This window comes from Schistocerca piceifrons, unplaced genomic scaffold (genome assembly GCF_021461385.2).
Source record: "Schistocerca piceifrons isolate TAMUIC-IGC-003096 unplaced genomic scaffold, iqSchPice1.1 HiC_scaffold_2249, whole genome shotgun sequence".
NCBI classification, from domain to species: Eukaryota; Metazoa; Arthropoda; class Insecta; order Orthoptera; family Acrididae; genus Schistocerca; species Schistocerca piceifrons.
Genome location: NW_025728172.1, coordinates 1 through 26430, shown reverse-complemented (window position 1 = coordinate 26430; position 26430 = coordinate 1). Strand labels below are relative to the sequence as shown.

Below are 26430 nucleotides of genomic sequence, written 5' to 3'. Positions count from 1 at the left end.
TCGTTAACCCTTGAGGCTTCAGACTATGTCCTACCAACTGATTCTTTCATCTTGTCAAGTTGTGCCACAAATTTCTCTTTCACTACATTTGCGTTTTTCCCATGTTTGCGTTTTTCCCATGTTTGCGTTTTTCCCATGTTTGCGTTTTTCCCATGTTTGCGTTTTTCCCATGTTTCTGTTTTTCCCATGTTTGCGTTTTTCTCATGTTTGCGTTTTTCCCATGTTTGCGTTTTTCCCATATTTGCGTTTTTCCCATATTTTCGTTTTTCCCATATTTGCGTTTCTCCCATATTTGCGTTTCTCCCATATTTGCGTTTCTCCCATATTTGCGTTTCTCCCATATTTGCGTTGTTCCCATATTTGCGTTGTTCCCATATTTCCGTTGTTCCCATATTTGCGTTTTTCCCATATTTTCCTTGTTCCCATATTTTCCTTGTTCCCATATTTTCCTTGTTCCCATATTTTCCTTGTTCCCATATTTTCCTTGTTCCCATATTTGCGTTTTTCCCATATTTGCGTTTTTCCCATATTTGCGTTTTTCCCATATTTGCGTTTTTCCCATATTTGCGTTTTTCCCATATTTGCGTTTTTCCCATACTTGCGTTTTTCCCATACTTCCGTTTTTCCCATACTTGCGTTTTTCCCATACTTGCGTTTTTCCCATATTTGCTTTTGACCTATATTTCGTTAACCCTTGAGGCTTCAGACTATGTCCTACCAACTGATTCTTTCCTCTTGTCAAGTTGTGCCACAAATTTCTCTTTCACTACATTTGCGTTTTTCCCATGTTTGCGTTTTTCCCATGTTTGTGTTTTTCCCATGTTTGCGTTTTTCCCATGTTTGCGTTTTTCCCATGTTTGCGTTTTTCCCATGTTTGCGTTTTTCCCATGTTTGCGTTTTTCCCATGTTTGCGTTTTTCCCATGTTTGCGTTTATCCCATCTTTGCGTTTTTCCCATCTTTGGTTTTTTCCCATCTTTGCGTTTTTCCCATCTTTGCGTCTTTCCCATCTTTGCGTTTTTCCCATCTTTGCGTTTTTCCCATCTTTGCGTTTTTCCCATCTTTGCGTTTTTCCCATATTTGCGTTTTTCCCATATTTGCGTTTTTCCCATATTTGCGTTTTTCCCATATTTGCGTTTTTCCCATATTTGCGTTTTTCCCATATTTGCGTTTTTCCCATATTTGCGTTTTTCCCATATTTGCGTTTGACCTATATTTCGTTAACCCTTGAGGCTTCAGACTATGTCATACCAACTGATTCTTTCCTCTTGTCAAGTTGTGCCACAAATTTCTCTATCACTACATTTGCGTTTTTCCCATAATTGTGTTTTTCCCATGTTTGCGTTTTCCCCATGTTTGCGTTTTCCCCATGTTTGCGTTTTTCCCATGTTTGCGTTTTTCCCATGTTTGCGTTTTCCCCATGTTTGCGTTTTCCCCATGTTTGCGTTTTTCCCATGTTTGCGTTTTTCCCATGTTTGCGTTTTTCCCATGTTTGCGTTTTTCCCATGTTTGCGTTTTTCCCATGTTTGCGTTTCTCCCATATTTGCGTTCTTCCCATACTTGCGTTTTTCCCATACTTGCGTTTTTCCCATACTTGCGTTTTTCCTATACTTGCGTTTTTCCCATACTTGCGTTGTTCCCATATTTGCGTTGTTCCCATATTTTCGTTGTTCCCATATTTTCGTTGTTCCCATATTTTCGTTGTTCCCATATTTTCGTTGTTCCCATATTTTCGTTGTTCCCATATTTTCGTTGTTCCCATATTTGCGTTGTTCACATATTTGCGTTGTTCACATATTTGCGTTGTTCCCATATTTGCGTTTTTCCCATATTTGGGTTTTTCCCATATTTGGGTTTTTCCCATATTTGCGTTTTTCCCATATTTGCGTTTTTCCCATATTTGCGTTTTTCCCATATTTGCGTTTTTCCCATATTTGCGTTTTTCCCATATTTGCGTTTTTCCCATATTTGCGTTTTTCCCATATTTGCGTTTTTCCCATATTTGCGTTTGACCTATATTTCGTTAACCCTTGAGGCTTCAGGCTATGTCCTACCAACTGATTCTATCCTCTTGTCAAGTTGTGCCACAAATTTCTCTTTCACTACATTTGCGTTTTTCCCATGTTTGCGTTTTTCCCATGTTTGCGTTTTTCCCATGTTTGCGTTTTTCCCATGTTTGCGTTTTTCCCATATTTGCGTTTTTCCCATATTTGCGTTTTTCCCATATTTGCTTTTGACCTATATTTCGTTAACCCTTGAGGCTTCAGACTATGCCCTACCAACAGATTCTTTCCTCTTGTCAAGTTGTGCCAAAAATTTCTCTTTCACTACATTTGCGTTTTTCACATGTTTGCGTTTTTCCCATATTTGCGTTTTTCCCATACTTGCGTTTTTCCCATACTTGCGTTTTTCCCATACTTGCGTTTTTCCCATACTTGCGTTTTTCCCATATTTGCGTTTTTCCCATATTTGCGTTTTTCCCATATTTGCGTTTTTCCCATATTTGCGTTTTTCCCATATTTGCGTTTTTCCCATATTTGCGTTTTTCCCATATTTGCGTTTTTCCCATATTTGCTTTTGACCTATATTTCGTTAACCCTTGAGGCTTCAGGCTATGTCCTACCAACTGATTCTATCCTCTTGTCAAGTTGTGCCACAAATTTCTCTTTCACTACATTTGCGTTTTTCCCATGTTTGCGTTTTTCCCATGTTTGCGTTTTTCCCATTTTTGCGTTTCTCCCATGTTTGCGTTTTTCCCATGTTTGCGTTTTTCCCATGTTTGCGTTTTTCCCATATTTGCGTTTTTCCCATAGTTGCGTTTTTCCCATACTTGCGTTTTCCCCATACTTGCGTTTTTCCCATACCTGCGTTTTTCCCATACCTGCGTTTTTCCCATACTTGCGTTTTTCCCATACTTACGTTTTTCCCATACTTGCGTTTTTCCCATACTTGCGTTTTTCCCATATTTGCGTTTTTCCCATATTTGCGTTTTTCCCATATTTGCGTTTTTCCCATATTTGCGTTTTTCCCATATTTTCGTTTTTCCCATATTCTCGTTTTTCCCATATTTGCGTTTTTCCCATATTTGCGTTTTTCCCTTATTTGCGTTTTTCCCATATTTGCGTTTTTCCCATATTTGCGTTTTTCCCATATTTGCGTTTGACCTATATTTCGTTAACCCTTGAGGCTTCAGGCTATGTCCTACCAACTGATTCTATCCTCTTGTCAAGTTGTGCCACAAATTTCTCTTTCACTACATTTGCGTTTTTCCCATGTTTGCGTTTTTCCCATGTTTACGTTTTTCCCATGTTTGCGTTTTTCCCATATTTGCGTTTTTCCCATATTTGCGTTTTTCCCATATTAGCTTTTGACCTATATTTCGTTAACCCTTGAGGCTTCAGACTATGCCCTACCAACTGATTCTTTCCTCTTGTCAAGTTGTGCCACAAATTTCTCTTTCACTACATTTGCGTTTTTCCCATGTTTGCGTTTTTCCCATATTTGCGTTTTTCCCATACTTGCGTTTTTCCCATACTTGCGTTTTTCCCATACTTGCGTTTTTCCCATACTTGCGTTTTTCCCATATTTGCGTTTTTCCCATATTTGCGTTTTTCCCATATTTGCGTTTTTCCCATTTTTCGTTTTTCCCATATTTGCGTTTTTCCCATACTTGCGTTTTTCCCATATTTGCGTTTTTCCCATATTTGCGTTTTTCCCATATTTGCTTTTGACCTATATTTCGTTAACCCTTGAGGCTTCAGGCTATGTCCTACCAACTGATTCTTTCCTCTTGTCAAGTTGTGCCACAAATTTCTCTTTCACTACATTTGCGTTTTTCCCATGTTTGCGTTTTTCCCATGTTTGCGTTTTTCCCATTTTTGCGTTTTTCCAATGTTTGCGTTTTTCCCATGTTTGCGTTTTTCCCATGTTTGCGTTTTTCCCATATTTGCGTTTTTCCCATAGTTTCGTTTTTCCCATACTTGCGTTTTCCCCATACTTGCGTTTTTCCCATACCTGCGTTTTTCCCATACTTGCGTTTTTCCCATACTTGCGTTTTTCCCATACTTGCGTTTTTCCCATACTTGCGTTTTTCCCATACTTGCGTTTTTCCCATATTTGCGTTTTTCCCATATTTGCGTTTGACCTATATTTCGTTAACCCTTGAGGCTTCAGGCTATGTCCTACCAACTGATTCTATCCTCTTGTCAAGTTGTGCCACAAATTTCTCTTTCACTACATTTGCGTTTTTCCCATGTTTGCGTTTTTCCCATGTTTGCGTTTTTCCCATGTTTGCGTTTTTCCCATGTTTGCGTTTTTCCCATATTTGCGTTTTTCCCATATTTGCGTTTTTCCCATATTTGCTTTTGACCTATATTTCGTTAACCCTTGAGGCTTCAGACTATGCCCTACCAACTGATTCTTTCCTCTTGTCAAGTTGCGCCACAAATTTCTCTTTCACTACATTTGCGTTTTTCCCATGTTTGCGTTTTTCCCATATTTGCGTTTTTCCCATACTTGCGTTTTTCCCATACTTGCGTTTTTCCCATACTTGCGTTTTTCCCATATTTGCGTTTTTCTAATATTTGCGTTTTTCCCATATTTGCGTTTTTCCTATATTTGCGTTTTTCCCATATTTGCGTTTATCCCATATTTGCGTTTTTCCCATATTTGCGTTTTTCCCATATTTGCGTTTTTCCCATATTTGCGTTTTTCCCATTTTTCGTTTTTCCCATATTTGCGTTTTTCCCATACTTGCGTTTTTCCCATATTTGCGTTTTTCCCATATTTGCGTTTTTCCCATATTTGCTTTTGACCTATATTTCGTTAACCCTTGAGGCTTCAGACTATGCCCTACCAACTGATTCTTTCCTCTTGTCAAGTTGCGCCACAAATTTCTCTTTCACTACATTTGCGTTTTTCCCATGTTTGCGTTTTTCCCATGTTTGCGTTTTTCCCATTTTTGCGTTTTTCCAATGTTTGCGTTTTTCCCATGTTTGCGTTTTTCCCATGTTTGCGTTTTTCCCATATTTGCGTTTTTCCCATAGTTTCGTTTTTCCCATACTTGCGTTTTCCCCATACTTGCGTTTTTCCCATACCTGCGTTTTTCCCATACTTGCGTTTTTCCCATACTTGCGTTTTTCCCATACTTGCGTTTTTCCCATACTTGCGTTTTTCCCATATTTGCGTTTTTCCCATATTTGCGATTTTCCCATATTTGCGTTTTTCCCATATTTGCGTTTTTCCCATATTTTCGTTTTTCCCATATTCTCGTTTTTCCCATATTCGCGTTTTTCCCATATTTGCGTTTTTCCCATATTTGCGTTTTTCCCATATTTGCGTTTTTCCCATATTTGCGTTTTTCCCATATTTGCGTTTTTCCCATATTTGCGTTTGACCTATATTTCGTTAACCCTTGAGGCTTCAGGCTATGTCCTACCAACTGATTCTATCCTCTTGTCAAGTTGTGCCACAAATTTCTCTTTCACTACATTTGCGTTTTTCCCATGTTTGCGTTTTTCCCATGTTTGCGTTTTTCCCATGTTTGCGTTTTTCCCATGTTTGCGTTTTTCCCATATTTGCGTTTTTCCCATATTTGCGTTTTTCCCATATTTGCTTTTGACCTATATTTCGTTAACCCTTGAGGCTTCAGACTATGCCCTACCAACTGATTCTTTCCTCTTGTCAAGTTGCGCCACAAATTTCTCTTTCACTACATTTGCGTTTTTCCCATGTTTGCGTTTTTCCCATGTTTGCGTTTTTCCCATACTTGCGTTTTTCCCATACTTGCGTTTTTCCCATACTTGCGTTTTTCCCATATTTGCGTTTTTCTAATATTTGCGTTTTTCCCATATTTGCGTTTTTCCTATATTTGCGTTTTTCCCATATTTGCGTTTATCCCATATTTGCGTTTTTCCCATATTTGCGTTTTTCCCATATTTGCGTTTTTCCCATATTTGCGTTTTTCCCTTATTTGCTTTTGACCTATATTTCGTTAACCCTTGAGGCTTCAGGCTATGTCCTACCAACTGATTCTATCCTCTTGTCAAGTTGTGCCACAAATTTCTCTTTCACTACATTTGCGTTTTTCCCATGTTTGCGTTTTTCCCATGTTTGCGTTTTTCCCATTTTTGCGTTTTTCCCATGTTTGCGTTTTTCCCATGTTTGCGTTTTTCCCATGTTTGCGTTTTTCCCATATTTGCGTTTTTCCCATAGTTGCGTTTTTCCCATACTTGCGTTTTCCCCATACTTGCGATTTTCCCATACCTGCGTTTTTCCCATACCTGCGTTTTCCCATACTTGCGTTTTTCCCATACTTGCGTTTTTCCCATACTTGCGTTTTTCCCATACTTGCGTTTTTCCCATACTTGCGTTTTTCCCATATTTGCGTTTTTCCCATATTTGCGTTTTTCCCATATTTGCGTTTTTCCCATATTTTCGTTTTTCCCATATTCTCGTTTTTCCCATATTCGCGTTTTTCCCATATTTGCGCTTTTCCCATATTTGCGCTTTTCCCATATTTGCGTTTTTCCCATATTTGCGTTTTTCCCATATTTGCGTTTTTCCCATATTTGCGTTTTTCCCATATTTGCGTTTTTCCCATATTTGCGTTTGACCTATATTTCGTTAACCCTTGAGCCTTCAGACTATGTCCTAGCAACTGATTCTTTCCGTTTGTCAAGTTGTGCCACAAATTTCTCTTTCACTACATTTGCGTTTTTCCCATATTTACGCTCTTCCCATACTTGCACTTTTCCCATACTTGCGTTTTTCCCATATTTCCTGAACCCTTCATGATCATACTATGTCCAACCAACTGATTCTTTCCTATTGTCAAGTTGTGCCACGAATTTCTTTTTTCTTACATTTGCATTTTTCCCATATTTGCGTTTTTTCAATAATTGCGTTTTTCCCATAATTGCGTTTTTCCCATAATTGCGTTTTTCCCATAATTGCGTTTTCCCCATAACTGCGTTTTTCCCATAATTGCGTTTTTCCCATAATTGCGTTTTTCCCATAATTGCGTTTTTCCCATGTTTCCATTTTTCCCATATTTGCGTTTTTCCCATATTTGCGTTTTTCCCATTTTTGCGTTTTTCCCATACTTGCGTTTTTCCCATACTTGCGTTTTTCCCATACTTGCGTTTTTCCCATATTTGCATTTTTCTCATATTTGCGTTTGACCCTTGAGGCTTCAGACTATATCCTAGCAACTGATTCTTTCCTCTTGTCAAGTTGTGCCACAAATTTCTCTTTCACTACGTTTGCGTTTTTCCCATGTTTGCGTTTTTCCCATGTTTGCGTTTTTCCCATGTTTGCGTTTTTCCCATGTTTGCGTTTTTCCCATGTTTGCGTTTTTCCCATGTTTGCGTTTTTCCCATATTTGCGTTTTTCCCATATTTGCGTTTTTCCCATATTTGCGTTTTTCCCATATTTGCGTTTTTCCCATATTTGCGTTTTTCCCATATTTGCGTTTTTCCCATATTTGCGTTTTTCCCATATTTGCGTTTCTCCCATATTTGCGTTTCTCCCATATTTGCGTTGTTCCCATATTTGCGTTGTTCCCATATTTGCGTTGTTCCCATATTTTCGTTGTTCCCATATTTTCGTTGTTCCCATATTTTCGTTGTTCCCATATTTTCGTTGTTCCCGCATTTTCGTTGTTCCCGTATTTGCGTTTTTCCCGTATTTGCGTTTTTCCCGTATTTGCGTTTTTCCCGTACTTGCGTTTTTCCCGTACTTGCGTTTTTCCCGTACTTGCGTTTTTCCCGTACTTGCGATTTTCCCGTACTTGCGTATTTCCCGTACTTGCGTATTTCCCGTACTTGCATATTTCCCGTACTTGCGTTTTTCCCGTACTTGCGTTTTTCCCGTACTTGCGTTTTTCCCATACTTGCGTTTTTCCCATACTTGCGTTTTTCCCATATTTGCGTTTTTCCCATATTTGCTTTTGACCTATATTTCGTTAACCCTTGAGGCTTTAGACTATGTCCTACCAACTGATTCCTTCTTTTTGTCAAGTTGTGCCTCAAATTTCTCTTTCACTACATTAGCATTTTTCCAATGTTTGCGTTTTTCCCATGTTTGCGATTTTCCCATGTTTGCGTTTTTCCCATGTTTGCGTTTTTCCCATGTTTGCGTTTTTCCCATGTTTGCGTTTTTCCCATGTTTGCGTTTTTCCCATGTTTGCGTTTTTCCCATGTTTGCGCTTTTCCCATGTTTGCATTTTTCCCATGTTTGCATTTTTCCCATGTTTGCGTTTTTCCCATATTTGCGTTTTTCCCATATTTGCGTTTTTCCCATATTTGCGTTTTTCCCTTATTTGCGTTTTTCCCATATTTGCGTTTTTCCCATATTTGCGTTTTTCCCATATTTGCGTTTTTCCCATATTAGCGTTTTTCCCATATTTGCGTTTTTCCCATATTTGCGTTTGACCTATATTTCCTTAACCCTTGAGGCTTCAGACTATGTCCTACCAACTGATTCTTTCCTCTTGTCAAGTTGTGCCACAAATTTCTCTTTCACTTCATTTGCGTTTTTCCCATATTTGCGTTTTTCCCATATTTGCGTTTTTCCCATATTTGCGTTTTTCCCATATTTGCGTTTTTCCAATATTTGCGTTTTTCCCATATTTGCGTTTTTCCCATATTTGCGTTTTTCCCATATTTGCGTTTTTCCCATATTTGCTTTTGACCTATATTTCGTTAACCCTTGAGGCTTCAGACTATGTCCTACCAACTGATTCTTTCCTCTTGTCAAGTTGTGCCACAAATTTCTCTTTCACTACATTTGCGTTTTTCCCATGTTTGCGTTTTTCCCATGTTTGCATTTTCCCATATTTGCGTTTTTCCCATACTTGCGTTTTTCCCATACTTGCGTTTTTCCCATACTTGCGTTTTTCCCATACTTGCGTTTTTCCCATACTTGCGTTTTTCCCATACTTGCGTTTTTCCCATACTTGCGTTTTTCCCATATTTGCGTTTTTCCCATATTTGCGTTTTTCCCATATTTGCGTTAGACCTATATTTCGTTAACCCTTGAGGCTTCAGACTATATCCAACCAACTGATTCTTTCCTATTGTCAAGTTGTGCCACGAATTTCTTTTTTCTTACATTTGCATTTTTCCCATATTTGCGTTTTTCCCATATTTGCGTTTTTTCCATAATTGCGTTTTTTCCATAATTGCGTTTTTCCCATAATTGCGTTTTTCCCAAAATTGCGTTTTTCCCATAATTGCGTTTTCCCATAATTGCGTTTTTCGCATAATTGCGTTTTTCGCATATTTGCGTTTTTCGCATATTTGCGTTTTTCCCGTATTTCCGTTTTTCCCGTATTTGCGTTTTTCCCGTATTTGCGTTTTTCCCGTATTTGCGTTGTTCCCGTATTTGCGTTGTTCCCGTATTTGCGTTGTTCCCGTATTTGCGTTGTTCCCGTATTTGCGTTGTTCCCGTATTTTCGTTTTCCCGTATTTTCGTTGTTCCCATATTTTCGTTGTTCCCATATTTTCGCTGTTCCCATATTTTCGTTGTTCCCATATTTTCGTTGTTCCCATACTTGCGTTTTTCCCATACTTGCGTTTTTCCCATACTTGCGTTTTTCCCATACTTGCGTTTTTCCCATACTTGCGTTTTTCCCATATTTGCGTTTTTCCCATATTTGCGTTTTTCCCATACTTGCGTTTTTCCCATACTTGCGTTTTTCCCATATTTGCGTTCTTCCCATATTTGCGTTTTTCCCATATTTGCTTTTGACCTATATTTCGTTAACCCTTGAGGCTTCAAGCTATGTGCTACCAACTGATTCTATCCTCTTGTCAAGTTGTGCCACAAATTTCTCTTTCACTACATTTGCGTTTTTCCCATGTTTGCGTTTTTCCCATGTTTGCGTTTTTCCCATGTTTGCGTTTTTCCCATGTCTGCGTTTTTCCCATGTCTGCGTTTTTCCCATGTTTGCGTTTTTCCCATGTTTGCGTTTTTCCCATGTTTGCGTTTTTCCCATATTTGCGTTTTTCCCATATTTGCGTGTTTCCCATATTTGCGTGTTTCCCATATTTGCGTTTTTCCCATATTTGCTTTTGACCTATATTTCGTTAACCCTTGAGGCTTCAGACTATGTCCTACCAACTGATTCTTTCCTCTTGTCAAGTTGTGCCACAAATTTCTCTTTCACTACATTTGCGTTTTGCCCATGTTTGCGTTTTTCCCATGTTTGCGTTTTATCCCATGTTTGCGTGTTTCCCATGTTTTCGTTTTATCCCATGTTTGCGTGTTTCCCATGTTTTCGTTTTTCCCATGTTTGCGTATTTCCCATGTTTTCGTTTTTCCCATGTTTTCGTTTTTCCCATGTTTGCGTTTTCCCATCTTTGCGTTTTTCCCATCTTTGCGTTTTTCCCATATTTGCGTTTTTCCCATATTTATGTTTTTCCCATATTTACGTTTTTCCCATACTTGCGATTTTCCCATACTTGCGTTTTTCCCATACTTGCGTTTTTCCCATACTTGCGTTTTTCCCATACTTGCGTTTTTCCCATATTTGCGTTTTACCCATATTTGCGTTTTTCCCATGTTTGCGTTTTTCCCATGTTTGCGCTTTTCCCATATTTGCGTTTTACCCATATTTGCGTTTTTCGCATATTTGCGTTTTTCGCATATTTGCGTTTTTCCCATATTTGCGTTTTTCCCATACTTGCGTTTTTCCCATACTTGCGTTTTTCCCATACTTGCGTTTTTCCCATACTTGCGTTTTTCCCATATTTGCGTTTTACCCATATTTGCGTTTTTCCCATACTTGCGTTTTTCCCATACTTGCGTTTTTCCCATATTTGCGTTTTACCCATATTTTCGTTTTACCCATATTTGCGTTTTTCCCATATTTGCGTTTTTCCCATATTTGCGTTTTTCCCATATTTATGTTTTTCCCATACTTACGTTTTTCCCATACTTGCGATTTTCCCATACTTCCTTTTTTCCCATACTTGCGTTTTTCCCGTACTTGCGTTTTTCCCGTACTTGCGTTCTTCCCGTACTTGCGTTCTTCCCGTACTTGCGTTCTTCACGTACTTGCGTTTTTCCCGTACTTGCGTTTTTCCCGTACTTGCGTTTTTCCCGTACTTGCGTTTTTCCCATACTTGCGTTTTACCCATATTTGCGTTTTTCCCATACTTGCGTTTTTCCCGTACTTGCGTTTTTCCCATTTTTGCGTTTTTCCCATACTTGCGTTTTTCCCATACTTGCGTTTTTCCCATACTTGCGTTTTTCCCATACTTGCGTTTTTCCCATATTTGCTTTTTACCTATATTTCGTTAACCCTTGAGGCTTCAGGCTATGTCCTACCAACTGATTCTTTCCTCTTGCCAAGTTGTGCCACAAATTTCTTCTTCACTACATTTGCGTTTTTCCCATGTTTGCGTTTTTCCCATGTTTGCGTTTTTCCCATGTTTGCGTTTTTCCCATGTTTGCGTTTTTCCCATGTTTGAGTTTTTCCCATGTTTGCGTTTTTCCCATGTTTGCGTTTTTCCCATATTTGCGTTTTTCCCATATTTGCGTTTTTCCCATATTTGCGTTTCTCCCATATTTGCGTTTCTCCCATATTTGCGTTTCTCCCATATTTGCGTTTTTCCCATATTTGCGTTTTTCCCATATTTGCGTTTTTCCCATATTTGCGTTTTTCCAATATTTGCGTTTTTCCCATATTTGCGTTTTTCCCATATTTGCGTTTTTCCCATATTTGCGTTTTTCCCATATTTGCTTTTGACCTATATTTCGTTAACCCTTGAGGCTTCAGACTATGTCCTACCAACTGATTCTTTCCTCTTGTCAAGTTGTGCCACAAATTTCTCTTTCACTACATTTGCGTTTTTCCCATGTTTGCGTTTTTCCCATGTTTGCATTTTCCCATATTTGCGTTTTTCCCATACTTGCGTTTTTCCCATACTTGCGTTGTTCCCATACTTGCGTTTTTCCCATACTTGCGTTTTTCCCATACTTGCGTTTTTCCCATACTTGCGTTTTTCCCATACTTGCGTTTTTCCCATACTTGCGTTTTTCCCATACTTGCGTTTTTCCCATACTTGCGTTTTTCCCATACTTGCGTTTTTCCCATATTTGCGTTTTTCCCATATTTGCGTTTTTCCCATATTTGCGTTTTTCCCATATTTGCGTTAGACCTATATTTCGTTAACCCTTGAGGCTTCAGACTATGTCCAACCAACTGATTCTTTCCTATTGTCAAGTTGTGCCACGAATTTCTTTTTTCTTACATTTGCATTTTTCCCATATTTGCGTTTTTCCCATATTTGCGTTTTTTCCATAATTGCGTTTTTTCCATAATTGCGTTTTTCCATTAATTGCGTTTTTCCCAAAATTGCGTTTTTCCCATAATTGCGTTTTCCCATAATTGCGTTTTTCGCATAATTGCGTTTTTCGCATATTTGCGTTTTTCGCATATTTGCGTTTTTCCCGTATTTCCGTTTTTCCCGTATTTGCGTTTTTCCCGTATTTGCGTTGTTCCCGTATTTGCGTTGTTCCCGTATTTGCGTTGTTCCCGTATTTGCGTTGTTCCCGTATTTGCGTTGTTCCCGTATTTTCGTTTTCCCGTATTTTCGTTGTTCCCATATTTTCGTTGTTCCCATATTTTCGCTGTTCCCATATTTTCGTTGTTCCCATATTTTCGTTGTTCCCATACTTGCGTTTTTCCCATACTTGCGTTTTTCCCATACTTGCGTTTTTCCCATACTTGCGTTTTTCCCATACTTGCGTTTTTCCCATATTTGCGTTTTTCCCATATTTGCGTTTTTCCCATACTTGCGTTTTTCCCATACTTGCGTTTTTCCCATATTTGCGTTCTTCCCATATTTGCGTTTTTCCCATATTTGCTTTTGACCTATATTTCGTTAACCCTTGAGGCTTCAGGCTATGTGCTACCAACTGATTCTATCCTCTTGTCAAGTTGTGCCACAAATTTCTCTTTCACTACATTTGCGTTTTCCCATGTTTGCGTTTTTCCCATGTTTGCGTTTTTCCCATGTTTGCGTTTTTCCCATGTCTGCGTTTTTCCCATGTCTGCGTTTTTCCCATGTTTGCGTTTTTCCCATGTTTGCGTTTTTCCCATGTTTGCGTTTTTCCCATATTTGCGTTTTTCCCATATTTGCGTGTTTCCCATATTTGCGTGTTTCCCATATTTGCGTTTTTCCCATATTTGCTTTTGACCTATATTTCGTTAACCCTTGAGGCTTCAGACTATGTCCTACCAACTGATTCTTTCCTCTTGTCAAGTTGTGCCACAAATTTCTCTTTCACTACATTTGCGTTTTGCCCATGTTTGCGTTTTTCCCATGTTTGCGTTTTATCCCATGTTTGCGTGTTTCCCATGTTTTCGTTTTATCCCATGTTTGCGTGTTTCCCATGTTTTCGTTTTTCCCATGTTTGCGTATTTCCCATGTTTTCGTTTTTCCCATGTTTTCGTTTCTCCCATGTTTGCGTTTTCCCATCTTTGCGTTTTTCCCATCTTTGCGTTTTTCCCATATTTGCGTTTTTCCCATATTTATGTTTTTCCCATATTTACGTTTTTCCCATACTTGCGATTTTCCCATACTTGCGTTTTTCCCATACTTGCGTTTTTCCCATACTTGCGTTTTTCCCATACTTGCGTTTTTCCCATATTTGCGTTTTACCCATATTTGCGTTTTTCCCATACTTGCGTTTTTCCCATACTTGCGTTTTTCCCATATTTGCGTTTTACCCATATTTGCGTTTTTCGCATATTTGCGTTTTTCGCATATTTGCGTTTTTCCCATATTTGCGTTTTTCCCATACTTGCGTTTTTCCCATACTTGCGTTTTTCCCATACTTGCGTTTTTCCCATACTTGCGTTTTTCCCATATTTGCGTTTTACCCATATTTGCGTTTTTCCCATACTTGCGTTTTTCCCATACTTGCGTTTTTCCCATATTTGCGTTTTACCCATATTTGCGTTTTACCCATATTTGTGTTTTTCCCATATTTGCGTTTTTCCCATATTTGCGTTTTTCCCATATTTATGTTTTTCCCATACTTACGTTTTTCCCATACTTGCGATTTTCCCATACTTGCGTTTTTCCCATACTTGCGTTTTTCCCGTACTTGCGTTTTTCCCGTACTTGCGTTCTTCCCGTACTTGCGTTCTTCCCGTACTTGCGATCTTCCCGTACGTGCGTTTTTCCCGTACTTGCGTTTTTCCCGTACTTGCGTTTTTCCCGTACTTGCGTTTTTCCCATACTTGCGTTTTACCCATATTTGCGTTTTTCCCATACTTGCGTTTTTCCCGTACTTGCGTTTTTCCCATTTTTGCGTTTTTCCCATACTTGCGTTTTTCCCATACTTGCGTTTTTCCCATACTTGCGTTTTTCCCATACTTGCGTTTTTCCCATATTTGCTTTTTACCTATATTTCGTTAACCCTTGAGGCTTCAGGCTATGTCCTACCAACTGATTCTTTCCTCTTGCCAAGTTGTGCCACAAATTTCTTCTTCACTACATTTGCGTTTTTCCCATGTTTGCGTATTTCCCATGTTTGCGTTTTTCCCATGTTTGCGTTTTTCCCATGTTTGCGTTTTTCCCATGTTTGAGTTTTTCCCATGTTTGCGTTTTTCCCATGTTTGCGTTTTTCCCATATTTGCGTTTTTCCCATATTTGCGTTTTTCCCATATTTGCGTTTTTCCCATATTTGCGTTTCTCCCATATTTGCGTTTCTCCCATATTTGCGTTTTTCCCATATTTGCGTTTTTCCCATATTTGCGTTTTTCCCATATTTGCGTTATTCCCATATTTGCGTTCTTCCCATATTTGCGTTTTTCCCATATTTGCGTTTTCCCCATATTTGCGTTTTTCCCATATTTGCGTTTTTCCCATATTTGCGTTTTTCCCATATTTGCGTTTTTCCCATATTTGCGTCTTTCCCATTTTTGCGTTTTTCCCATTTTTGCGTTTTTCCCATTTTTGCGTTTTTCCCATTTTTGCGTTTTTCCCATATTTGCGTTTTTCCCATATTTGCGTTTTTCCGATATTTGCGTTTTTCCCATATTTGCATTTTTCTCATATTTGCGTTTGACCCTTGAGGCTTCAGACTATGTCCTAGCAACTGATTTTTTCCTCTTGTCAAGTTGTGCCACAAATATCTCTTTCACTACATTTGCGTTTCTCCCATATTTACGCTTTTCTCATACTTGCGCTTTTCCCATACTTGCGTTTTTCCCATATTTCCTGAACCCCTCATGCTTCAGACTATGTCCAACCAACCGATTCTTTCCTATTGTCAAGTTGTGCCACGAATTTCTTTTTTCTTACACTTGCATTTTTCCCATAATTGCGCTTTTCCCATAATTGCGTTTTTCCCATAATTGCGTTTTTCCCATAATTGCGTTTTTCCCATATTTGCGTTTTTCCCATATTTGCGTTTTTCCCATATTTTCGTTTTTCCCATATTTGCGTTTTTCCCATATTTGCGTTTTTCCCATATTTGCGTTTTTCCCATATTTGCGTTTTTCCCATATATGCGTTTTTCCCATATATGCGTTTTTCCCATATATGCGTTTTTCCCATATTTGCGTTTTTCCCATATTTGCTTTTGACCTATATTTCGTTAAACCTTGAGGCTTCAGACTATGTTCTACCAACTGATTCTTTCATCTTGTCAAGTTCTGCCACAAATTTCTCTTTCACTACATTTGCGTTTTTCCCATGTTTGCGTTTTTCCCATGTTTGCGTTTTTCCCATGTTTGCGTTTTTCCCATGTTTGCGTTTTTCCCATGTTCGCGTTTTTCCCATGTTTCTGTTTTTCCCTTGTTTGCGTTTTTCTCATGTTTGCGTTTCTCCCATGTTTGCGTTTTTCCCATATTTGCGTTTTTCCCATATTTGCGTTTCTCCCATATTTGCGTTTCTCCCATATTTGCGTTATCCCATATTTGCGTTTCTCCCATATTTGCGATTCTCCAATATTTGCGTTTCTCCCATATTTGCGTTTTTCCAATATTTGCGTTGTTCCCATATTTGCGTTGTTCCCATATTTGCGTTGTTCCCATATTTGCGTTTTTCCCATATTTTCCTTGTTCCCATATTTTCCTTGTTCCCATATTTTCCTTGTTCCCATATTTTCCTTGTTCCCATATTTTCCTTGTTCCCATATTTGCGTTTTTCCCATATTTGCGTTTTTCCCATATTTGCGTTTTTCCCATACTTGCGTTTTTCCCATACTTGCGTTTTTCCCATACTTGCGTTTTTCCCATACTTGCGTTTTTCCCATACTTGCGTTTTTCCCATATTTGCTTTTGACCTATATTTCGTTAACCCTTGAGGCTTCAGACTATGTCCTACCAACTGATTCTTTCCTCTTGTCAAGTTGTGCCACAAATTTCTCTTTCACTACATTTGCGTTTTTCCCATGTTTCGTTTTTCCCATGTTTGCGTTTTTCCCATGTTTGCGTTTTTCCCATATTTGCGTTTTTCCCATATTTGCGTTTTTCCCATATTTGCGTTATTCCCATATTTGCGTTCTTCCCATATTTGCGTTTTTCCCATATTTGCGTTTTTCCCATATTTGCGTTTTTCCCATATTTGCGTTTTTCCCATATTTGCGTTTTTCCCATTTTTGCGTTTTTCCCATTTTTGCGTTTTTCCCATTTTTGCGTTTTTCCCATTTTTGCGTTTTTCCCATTTTTGCGTTTTTCCCATATTTGCGTTTTTCCCATATTTGCGTTATTCCCATATTTGCGTTCTTCCCATATTTGCGTTTTTCCCATATTTGCGTTTTCCCCATATTTGCGTTTTTCCCATATTTGCGTTTTTCCCATATTTGCGTTTTTCCCATATTTGCGTTTTTCCCATATTTGCGTCTTTCCCATTTTTGCGTTTTTCCCATTTTTGCGTTTTTCCCATTTTTGCGTTTTTCCCATTTTTGCGTTTTTCCCATATTTGCGTTTTTCCCATATTTGCGTTTTTCCGATATTTGCGTTTTTCCCATATTTGCATTTTTCTCATATTTGCGTTTGACCCTTGAGGCTTCAGACTATGTCCTAGCAACTGATTTTTTCCTCTTGTCAAGTTGTGCCACAAATATCTCTTTCACTACATTTGCGTTTCTCCCATATTTACGCTTTTCTCATACTTGCGCTTTTCCCATACTTGCGTTTTTCCCATATTTCCTGAACCCCTCATGCTTCAGACTATGTCCAACCAACCGATTCTTTCCTATTGTCAAGTTGTGCCACGAATTTCTTTTTTCTTACACTTGCATTTTTCCCATAATTGCGCTTTTCCCATAATTGCGTTTTTCCCATAATTGCGTTTTTCCCATAATTGCGTTTTTCCCATTTTTGCGTTTTTCCCATATTTGCGTTTTTCCCATATTTTCGTTTTTCCCATATTTGCGTTTTTCCCATATTTGCGTTTTTCCCATATTTGCGTTTTTCCCATATTTGCGTTTTTCCCATATATGCGTTTTTCCCATATATGCGTTTTTCCCATATATGCGTTTTTCCCATATTTGCGTTTTTCCCATATTTGCTTTTGACCTATATTTCGTTAAACCTTGAGGCTTCAGACTATGTTCTACCAACTGATTCTTTCATCTTGTCAAGTTCTGCCACAAATTTCTCTTTCACTACATTTGCGTTTTTCCCATGTTTGCGTTTTTCCCATGTTTGCGTTTTTCCCATGTTTGCGTTTTTCCCATGTTTGCGTTTTTCCCATGTTCGCGTTTTTCCCATGTTTCTGTTTTTCCCTTGTTTGCGTTTTTCTCATGTTTGCGTTTCTCCCATGTTTGCGTTTTTCCCATATTTGCGTTTTTCCCATATTTGCGTTTCTCCCATATTTGCGTTTCTCCCATATTTGCGTTATCCCATATTTGCGTTTCTCCCATATTTGCGATTCTCCAATATTTGCGTTTCTCCCATATTTGCGTTTTTCCAATATTTGCGTTGTTCCCATATTTGCGTTGTTCCCATATTTGCGTTGTTCCCATATTTGCGTTTTTCCCATATTTTCCTTGTTCCCATATTTTCCTTGTTCCCATATTTTCCTTGTCCCCATATTTTCCTTGTTCCCATATTTTCCTTGTTCCCATATTTGCGTTTTTCCCATATTTGCGTTTTTCCCATATTTGCGTTTTTCCCATACTTGCGTTTATCCCATACTTGCGTTTTTCCCATACTTGCGTTTTTCCCATACTTGCGTTTTTCCCATACTTGCGTTTTTCCCATATTTGCTTTTGACCTATATTTCGTTAACCCTTGAGGCTTCAGACTATGTCCTACCAACTGATTCTTTCCTCTTGTCAAGTTGTGCCACAAATTTCTCTTTCACTACATTTGCGTTTTTCCCATGTTTCGTTTTTCCCATGTTTGCGTTTTTCCCATGTTTGCGTTTTTCCCATATTTGCGTTTTTCCCATATTTGCGTTTTTCCCATATTTGCGTTTTTCCCATATTTGCGTTATTCCCATATTTGCGTTCTTCCCATATTTGCGTTTTTCCCATATTTGCGTTTTTCCCATATTTGCGTTTTTCCCATATTTGCGTTTTTCCCATTTTTGCGTTTTTCCCATTTTTGCGTTTTTCCCATTTTTGCGTTTTTCCCATTTTTGCGTTTTACCCATTTTTGCGTTTTTCCCATATTTGCGTTTTTCCCATATTTGCGTTTTTCCGATATTTGCGTTTTTCCCATATTTGCATTTTTCTCATATTTGCGTTTGACCCTTGAGGCTTCAGACTATGTCCTAGCAACTGATTTTTTCCTCTTGTCAAGTTGTGCCACAAATATCTCTTTCACTACATTTGCGTTTCTCCCATATTTACGCTTTTCTCATACTTGCGCTTTTCCCATACTTGCGTTTTTCCCATATTTCCTGAACCCCTCATGCTTCAGACTATGTCCAACCAACCGATTCTTTCCTATTGTCAAGTTGTGCCACGAATTTCTTTTTTCTTACACTTGCATTTTTCCCATAATTGCGCTTTTCCCATAATTGCGTTTTTCCCATAATTGCGTTTTTCCCATAATTGCGTTTTTCCCATATTTGCGTTTTTCCCATATTTGCGTTTTTCCCATATTTTCGTTTTTCCCATATTTGCGTTTTTCCCATATTTGCGTTTTTCCCATATTTGCGTTTTTCCCATATTTGCGTTTTTCCCATATATGCGTTTTTCCCATATATGCGTTTTTCCCATATATGCGTTTTTCCCATATATGCGTTTTTCCCATATTTGCGTTTTTCCCATATTTGCTTTTGACCTATATTTCGTTAACCCTTGAGGCTTCAGACTATGTCCTACCAACTGATTCTTTCATCTTGTCAAGTTCTGCCACAAATTTCTCTTTCACTACATTTGCGTTTTTCCCATGTTTGCGTTTTTCCCATGTTTGCGTTTTTCCCATGTTTGCGTTTTTCCCATGTTTGCGTTTTTCCCATGTTTGCGTTTTTCCCATGTTTGCGTTTTTCCCATGTTTGCGTTTTTCCCATGTTTGCGTTTTTCCCATGTTTGCGTTTTTCCCATGTTTCTGTTTTTCCCTCGTTTGCGTTTTTCTCATGTTTGCGTTTCTCCCATGTTTGCGTTTTTCCCATATTTGCGTTTTTCCCATATTTGCGTTTCTCCCATATTTGCGTTTCTCCCATATTTGCGTTATCCCATATTTGCGTTTCTCCCATATTTGCGATTCTCCCATATTTGCGTTTCTCCCATATTTGCGTTTTTCCAATATTTGCGTTGTTCCCATATTTGCGTTGTTCCCATATTTGCGTTGTTCCCATATTTACGTTTTTCCCATATTTTCCTTGTTCCCATATTTTCCTTGTTCCCATATTTTCCTTGTTCCCATATTTTCCTTGTTCCCATATTTTCCTTGTTCCCATATTTTCCTTGTTCCCATATTTGCGTTTTTCCCATATTTGCGTTTTTCCCATATTTGCGTTTTTCCCATACTTGCGTTTTTCCCATACTTGCGTTTTTCCCATACTTGCGTTTTTCCCATACTTGCGTTTTTCCCATACTTGCGTTTTTCCCATATTTGCTTTTGACCTATATTTCGTTAACCCTTGAGGCTTCAGACTATGTCCTACCAACTGATTCTTTCCTCTTGTCAAGTTGTGCCACAAATTTCTCTTTCACTACATTTGCGTTTTTCCCATGTTTGCGTTTTTCCCATGTTTGCGTTTTTCCCATGTTTGCGTTTTTCCTATGTTTGCGTTTTTCCCATGTTTGCGTTTTTCCCATGTTTGCGTTTTTCCCATGTTTGCGTTTTTCCCATGTTTGCGTTTTTCCCATGTTTGCGTTTTTCCCATGTTTGCGTTTTTCCCATGTTTGCGTTTTTCCCATGTTTGCGTTTATCCCATCTTTGCGTTTTTCCCATCTTTGGTTTTTTCCCATCTTTGCGTTTTTCCCATCTTTGCGTTTTTCCCATCTTTGCGTTTTTCCCATCTTTGCGTTTTTCCCATCTTTGCGTTTTTCCCATCTTTGCCTTTTTCCCATCTTTGCGTTTTTCCCATATTTGCGTTTTTCCCATATTTGCGTTTTTCCCATATTTGCGTTTTTCCCATATTTGCGTTTTTCCCATATTTGCGTTTTTCCCATATTTGCGTTTTTCCCATATTTGCGTTTTTCCCTTATTTGCGTTTTTCCCATATTTGCGTTTTTCCCATATTTGCGTTTTTCCCATATTTGCGTTTGACCTATATTTCGTTAACCCTTGAGGCTTCAGACTACGTCATACCAACTGATTCTTTCCTCTTGTCAAGTTGTGCCACAAATTTCTCTTTCACTACATTTGCGTTTTTCCCATAATTGTGTTTTTCCCATGTTTGCGTTTTCCCCATGTTTGCGTTTTCCCCATGTTTGCGTTTTTCCCATGTTTGCGTTTTTCCCATGTTTGCGTTTTCCCCATGTTTGCGTTTTCCCCATGTTTGCGTTTTCCCCATGTTTGCGTTTTTCCCATGTTTGCGTTTCTCCCATATTTGCGTTCTTCCCATACTTGCGTTTTTCCCATACTTGCGTTTTTCCCATACTTGCGTTTTTCCCATACTTGCGTTTTTCCCATACTTGCGTTGTTCCCATATTTTCGTTGTTCCCATATTTGCGTTGTTCCCATATTTTCGTTGTTCCCATATTTTCGTTGTTCCCATATTTTCGTTGTTCCCATATTTGCGTTGTTCACATATTTGCGTTGTTCACATATTTGCGTTGTTCCCATATTTGCGTTTTTCCCATATTTGGGTTTTTCCCATATTTGGGTTTTTCCCATATTTGCGTTTTTCCCATATTTGCGTTTTTCCCATATTTGCGTTTTTCCCATATTTGCGTTTTTCCCATTTATGCGTTTTTCCCATATTTGCGTTTTTCCCATATTTGCGTTTTTCCCATATATGCATTTTTCCCATATTTGCGTTTTTCCCATATTTGCGTTTTTCCCATATTTGCGTTTTTCCCATATTTGCGTTTTTCCCATATTTGCGTTTGACCTATATTTCGTTAACCCTTGAGGCTTCAGGCTATGTCCTACCAACTGATTCTATCCTCTTGTCAAGTTGTGCCACAAATTTCTCTTTCACTACATTTGCGTTTTTCCCATGTTTGCGTTTTTCCCATGTTTGCGTTCTTCCCATGTTTGCGTTTTTCCCATGTTTGCGTTTTTCCCATATTTGCGTTTTTCCCATATTTGCGTTTTTCCCATATTTGCTTTTGACCTATATTTCGTTAACCCTTGAGGCTTCAGACTATGCCCTACCAACTGATTCTTTCCTCTTGTCAAGTTGTGCCACAAATTTCTCTTTCACTACATTTGCGTTTTTCCCATGTTTGCGTTTTTCCCATATTTGCGTTTTTCCCATACTTGCGTTTTTCCCATACTTGCGTTTTTCCCATACTTGCGTTTTTCCCATACTTGCGTTTTTCCCATACCTGCGTTTTTCCCATACCTGCGTCTTTCCCATACCTGCGTCTTTCCCATACCTGCGTCTTTCCCATACCTGCGATTTTCCCATACCTGCGTTTTTCCCATACCTGCGTCTTTCCCATACTTGCGTTTTTCCCATACTTGCGTTTTTCCCATATTTGCGTTTTTCCCATATTTGCGTTTTTCCCATATTTGCGTTTTTCCCATATTTGCGTTTTTCCCATATTTGCGGTTTTCCCATATTTGCTTTTGACCTATATTTCGTTAACCCTTGAGGCTTCAGGCTATGTCCTACCAACTGATTCTATCCTCTTGTCAAGTTGTGCCACAAATTTCTCTTTCACTACATTTGCGTTTTTCCCATGTTTGCGTTTTTCCCATGTTTGCGTTTTTTTTATAATTGCGTTTTTCCCATAATTGCGTTTTTCCCATAATTGCGTTTTTCCCATAATTGCGTTTTTCCCATAATTGCGTTTTTCCCATAATTGCGTTTTTCCCATAATTGCGTTTCTCCCATAATTGCGTTTTTCCCATAATTGCGTTTTTCCCATAATTGCGTTTTGCCATAATTGCGTTTTTCCCATAATTGCGTTTTTCCCATGTTTCCGTTCTTCCCATATTTGCGTTTTTCCCATATTTGCGTTTTTCCCATTTTTGCGTTTTTGCCATACTTGCGTTTTTCCCATACTTGCGTTTTTCCCATACTTGCGTTTTTCCCATACTTGCGTTTTTCCCATATTTGCATTTCTCTCATATTTGCGTTTGACCCTTGAGGCTTCAGACTATATCCTAGGAACTGATTCTTTCCTCTTGTCAAGTTGTGCCACAAATTTCTCTTTCACTACATTTGCGTTTTTCCCATGTTTGCGTTTTTCCCATGTTTGTGTTTTTCCCATGTTTGCGTTTTTCCCATGTTTGCGTTTTTCCCATGTTTGCGTTTTTCCCATGTTTGCGTTTTTCCCATGTTTGCGTTTTTCCCATGTTTGCGTTTTTCCCATATTTGCGTTTTTCCCATGTTTGCGTTTTTCCCATGTCTGCGTTTTTCCCATGTTTGCGTTTTTCCCATATTTGCGTTTTTCCCATATTTGCGTTTTTCCCATGTTTGCGTTTTTCCCATATTTGCGTTTTTCCCATATTTGCGTTTCTCCCATATTTGCGTTTCTCCCATATTTGCGTTGTTCCCATATTTTCGTTGTTCCCATATTTTCGTTGTTCCCATATTTTCGTTGTTCCCATATTTTCGTTGTTCCCATATTTTCGTTGTTCCCGTATTTTCGTTGTTCCCGTATTTGCGTTTTTCCCGTATTTGCGTTTTTCCCGTATTTGCGTTTTTCCCGTACTTGCGTTTTTCCCGTACTTGCGTTTTTCCCGTACTTGCGTATTTCCCGTACTTGCGTATTTCCCGTACTTGCGTATTTCCCATACTTGCGTTTTTCCCATACTTGCGTCTTTCCCATACTTGCGTTTTTCCCATATTTGCGTTTTTCCCATACTTGCGTTTTTCCCATACTTGCGTTTTTCCCATACTTGCGTTTTTCCCATATTTGCGTTTTTCCCATATTTGCTTTTGACCTATATTTCGTTAACCCTTGAGGCTTCAGACTATGTCCTACCAACTGATTCTCTCTTTTTGTCAAGTTGTGCCACAAATTTCTCTTTCACTACTTTTGCATTTTTCCCATGTTTGCGTTTTTCCCATGTTTGCGTTTTTCCCATGTTTGCGTTTTTCCCATGTTTGCGTTTTTCCCATGTTTGCGTTTTTCCCATGTTTGCGTTTTTCCCATGTTTGCGTTTTTCCCATGTTTGCGTTTTTCCCATGTTTGCATTTTTCCCATGTTTGCATTTTTCCCATGTTTGCGTTTTTCCCATATTTCCTGAACCCTTCATGATCAGACTATGTCCAACCAACTGATTCTTTCCTATTGTCAAGTTGTGCCACGAATTTCTTTTTTCTTACATTTGCATTTTTCCCATATTTGCGTTTTTTCCATAATTGCGTTTTTCCCATAATTGCGTTTTTCCCATAATTGCGTTTTTCCCATAATTGCGTTTTTCCCATAATTGCGTTTTTCCCACAATTGCGTTTTTCCCATAATTGCGTTTTTCCCATAATTGCGTTTTTCCCATAATTGCGTTTTTCCCATAATTGCGTTTTTCCCATGTTTCCGTTTTTCCCATATTTGCGTTTTTCCCATATTTGCGTTTTTCCCATTTTTGCGTTTTTCCCATACTTGCGTTTTTCCCATACTTGCGTTTTTCCCATACTTGCGTTTTTCCCATACTTGCGTTTTTCCCATATTTGCATTTTTCTCATATTTGCGTTTGACCCTTGAGGCTTCAGACTATATCCTAGCAACTGATTCTTTCCTCTTGTCAAGTTGTGCCACAAATTTCTCTTTCACTACATTTGCGTTTTTCCCATGTTTGCGTTTTTCCCATGTTTGCGTTTTTCCCATGTTTGCGTTTTTCCCATGTTTGCGTTTTTCCCATGTTTGCGTTTTTCCCATATTTGCGTTTTTCCCATGTTTGCGTTTTTCCCATGTTTGCGTTTTTCCCATATTTGCGTTTTTCCCATATTTGCGTTTTTCCCATATTTGCGTTTTTCCCATATTTGCGTTTTTCCCATATTTGCGTTTCTCCCATATTTGCGTTTTTCCCATATTTGCGTTTTTCCCATATTTGCGTTTCTCCCATATTTGCGTTTCTCCCATATTTGCGTTTCTCCCATATTTGCGTTGTTCCCATATTTGCGTTGTTCCCATATTTGCGTTGTTCCCATATTTTCGTTGTTCCCTTATTTTCGTTGTTCCCATATTTTCGTTGTTCCCATATTTTCGTTGTTCCCATATTTTCGTTGTTCCCATGTTTTCGTTGTTCCCGTATTTGCGTTTTTCCCGTACTTGCGTTTTTCCCGTACTTGCGTTTTTCCCGTACTTGCGTTTTTCCCGTACTTGCGTTTTTCCCGTACTTGCGTTTTTCCCGTACTTGCGTATTTCCCGTACTTGCGTATTTCCCGTACTTGCGTTTTTCCCATACTTGCGTTTTTCCCATACTTGCGTTTTTCCCATATTTGCGTTTTTCCCATACTTGCGTTTTTCCCATACTTGCGTTTTTCCCATACTTGCGTTTTTCCCATATTTGCGTTTTTCCCATATTTGCTTTTGACCTATATTTCGTTAACCCTTGAGGCTTCAGACTATGTCCTACCAACTGATTCTTTCTTTTTGTCAAGTTGTGCCACAAATTTCTCTTTCACTACATTTGCATTTTTCCCATGTTTGCGTTTTTCCCATGTTTGCGTTTTTCCCATGTTTGCGTTTTTCCCATGTTTGCGTTTTTCCCATGTTTGCGTTTTTCCCATGTTTGCGTTTTTCCCATGTTTGCGTTTTTCCCATGTTTGCGTTTTTCCCATGTTTGCGTTTTTCCCATATTTGCGTTTTTCCCATATTTGCGTTTTTCCCATATTTGCGTTTTTCCCATATTTGCGTTTTTCCCATATTTGCGTTTTTCCCATATTTGCGTTTTTCCCATATTTGCGTTTGACCTATATTTCGTTAACCCTTGAGGCTTCAGACTATGTCCTACCAACTGATTCTTTCCTCTTGTCAAGTTGTGCCACAAATTTCTCTTTCACTACATTTGCGTTTTTCCCATGTTTGCGTTATTCCCATATTTGCGTTCTTCCCATACTTGCGTTTTTCCCATACTTGCGTTTTTCCCACACTTGCGTTTTTCCCATACTTGCGTCTTTCCCATACTTGCGTCTTTCCCATACTTGCGTCTTTCCCATGCTTGCGTCTTTCCCATACTTGCGTCTTTCCCATACTTGCGTCTTTCCCATACTTGCGTTTTTCCCAACCTTGCGTTTTTCCCATACTTGCGTTTTTCCCATAGTTGCGTTTTTCCCATAGTTGCGTTTTTCCCATAGTTGCGTTTTTCCCAGAGTTGCGTTTTTCCCATAGTTGCGTTTTTCCCATATTTGCGTTTTTCCCATATTTGCGTTTTTCCCATATTTGCGTTGGTCCCATATTTGCGTTGTTCCCATATTTGAGTTTTTTCCATATTTGCGTTTTTCCCATATTTGCGTTTTTCCCATATTTGCGTTTTTCCCATATTTGCGTTTTTCCCATATTTGCGTTTTTCCCATATTTGCTTTTGACCTATATTTCGTTAACCCTTGAGGCTTCAGGCTATGTCCTACCAACTGATTCTATCCTCTTGTCAAGTTGTGCCACAAATTTCTCTTTCACTACATTTGCGTTTTTCCCATGTTTGCGTTTTTCCCATGTTTGCGATTTTCCCATATTTGCGTTTTTCCCATATTTGCGTTTTTCCCATACTTGCGTTTTTCCCATACTTGCGTTTTTCCCATACTTGCGTTTTTCCCATACTTGCGTTTTTCCCATACTTGCGTTTTTCCCATATTTACGCTTTTCCCATACTTGCACTTTTCCCATACTTGCGTTTTTCCCATATTTCCTGAACCCTTCATGATCAGACTATGTCCAACCAACTGATT

At 38.7% G+C, this 26430-nt stretch overlaps 3 protein-coding genes across 3 annotated transcripts; all 3 read right to left on the bottom strand.

Moving 5' to 3' along the window:
• Positions 1-1269: 1269 nt before the first annotated feature.
• Positions 1270-1743, bottom strand: LOC124742241. The gene has a single exon (XM_047248775.1). It carries the CDS (start codon positions 1741-1743, stop codon positions 1270-1272), a length of 474 nt encoding a protein of 157 aa, XP_047104731.1.
• A 6779-nt stretch (positions 1744-8522) lies between these two features.
• LOC124742240 lies at positions 8523-9719 on the bottom strand. Its single transcript, XM_047248774.1, has 3 exons — positions 9110-9719; positions 8784-9016; positions 8523-8690 (listed from the first exon to the last, which is right to left on the bottom strand). The coding sequence occupies exons 1-3, from the start codon at positions 9717-9719 to the stop codon at positions 8523-8525; spliced, it is 1011 nt and encodes a 336-aa protein (XP_047104730.1).
• Positions 9720-25516: 15797 nt separating this feature from the next.
• On the bottom strand, positions 25517-26041 carry LOC124742239. Its single transcript, XM_047248773.1, has one exon. The coding sequence runs from the start codon at positions 26039-26041 to the stop codon at positions 25517-25519; it is 525 nt and encodes a 174-aa protein (XP_047104729.1).
• Positions 26042-26430: the final 389 nt, after the last annotated feature.

Excerpts from the sequence above, each read along its gene's own strand:
- LOC124742240 (XM_047248774.1), bottom strand. The coding sequence starts at position 9,719 with ATGGGAAGAACGCAAATATGGGAAAAACGCAAGTATGGGAAAAACGCA. Across the intron at positions 9,017-9,109 it reads AATATGGGAAAAATGCAAAT|GTCTAACGCAAATATGGGAA; the intron begins GTAAGAAAAAAG and ends AACGAAATATAG. Across the intron at positions 8,691-8,783 it reads AACATGGGAAAAACGCAAAT|GTCAAAAGCAAATATGGGAA; the intron begins GTAGTGAAAGAG and ends AACGAAATATAG.
- LOC124742241 (XM_047248775.1), bottom strand. The coding sequence starts at position 1,743 with ATGGGAACAACGAAAATATGGGAACAACGAAAATATGGGAACAACGAA.
- LOC124742239 (XM_047248773.1), bottom strand. The coding sequence starts at position 26,041 with ATGGGAAAAACGCAAATATGGGAAAAACGCAAATATGGGAAAAACGCA.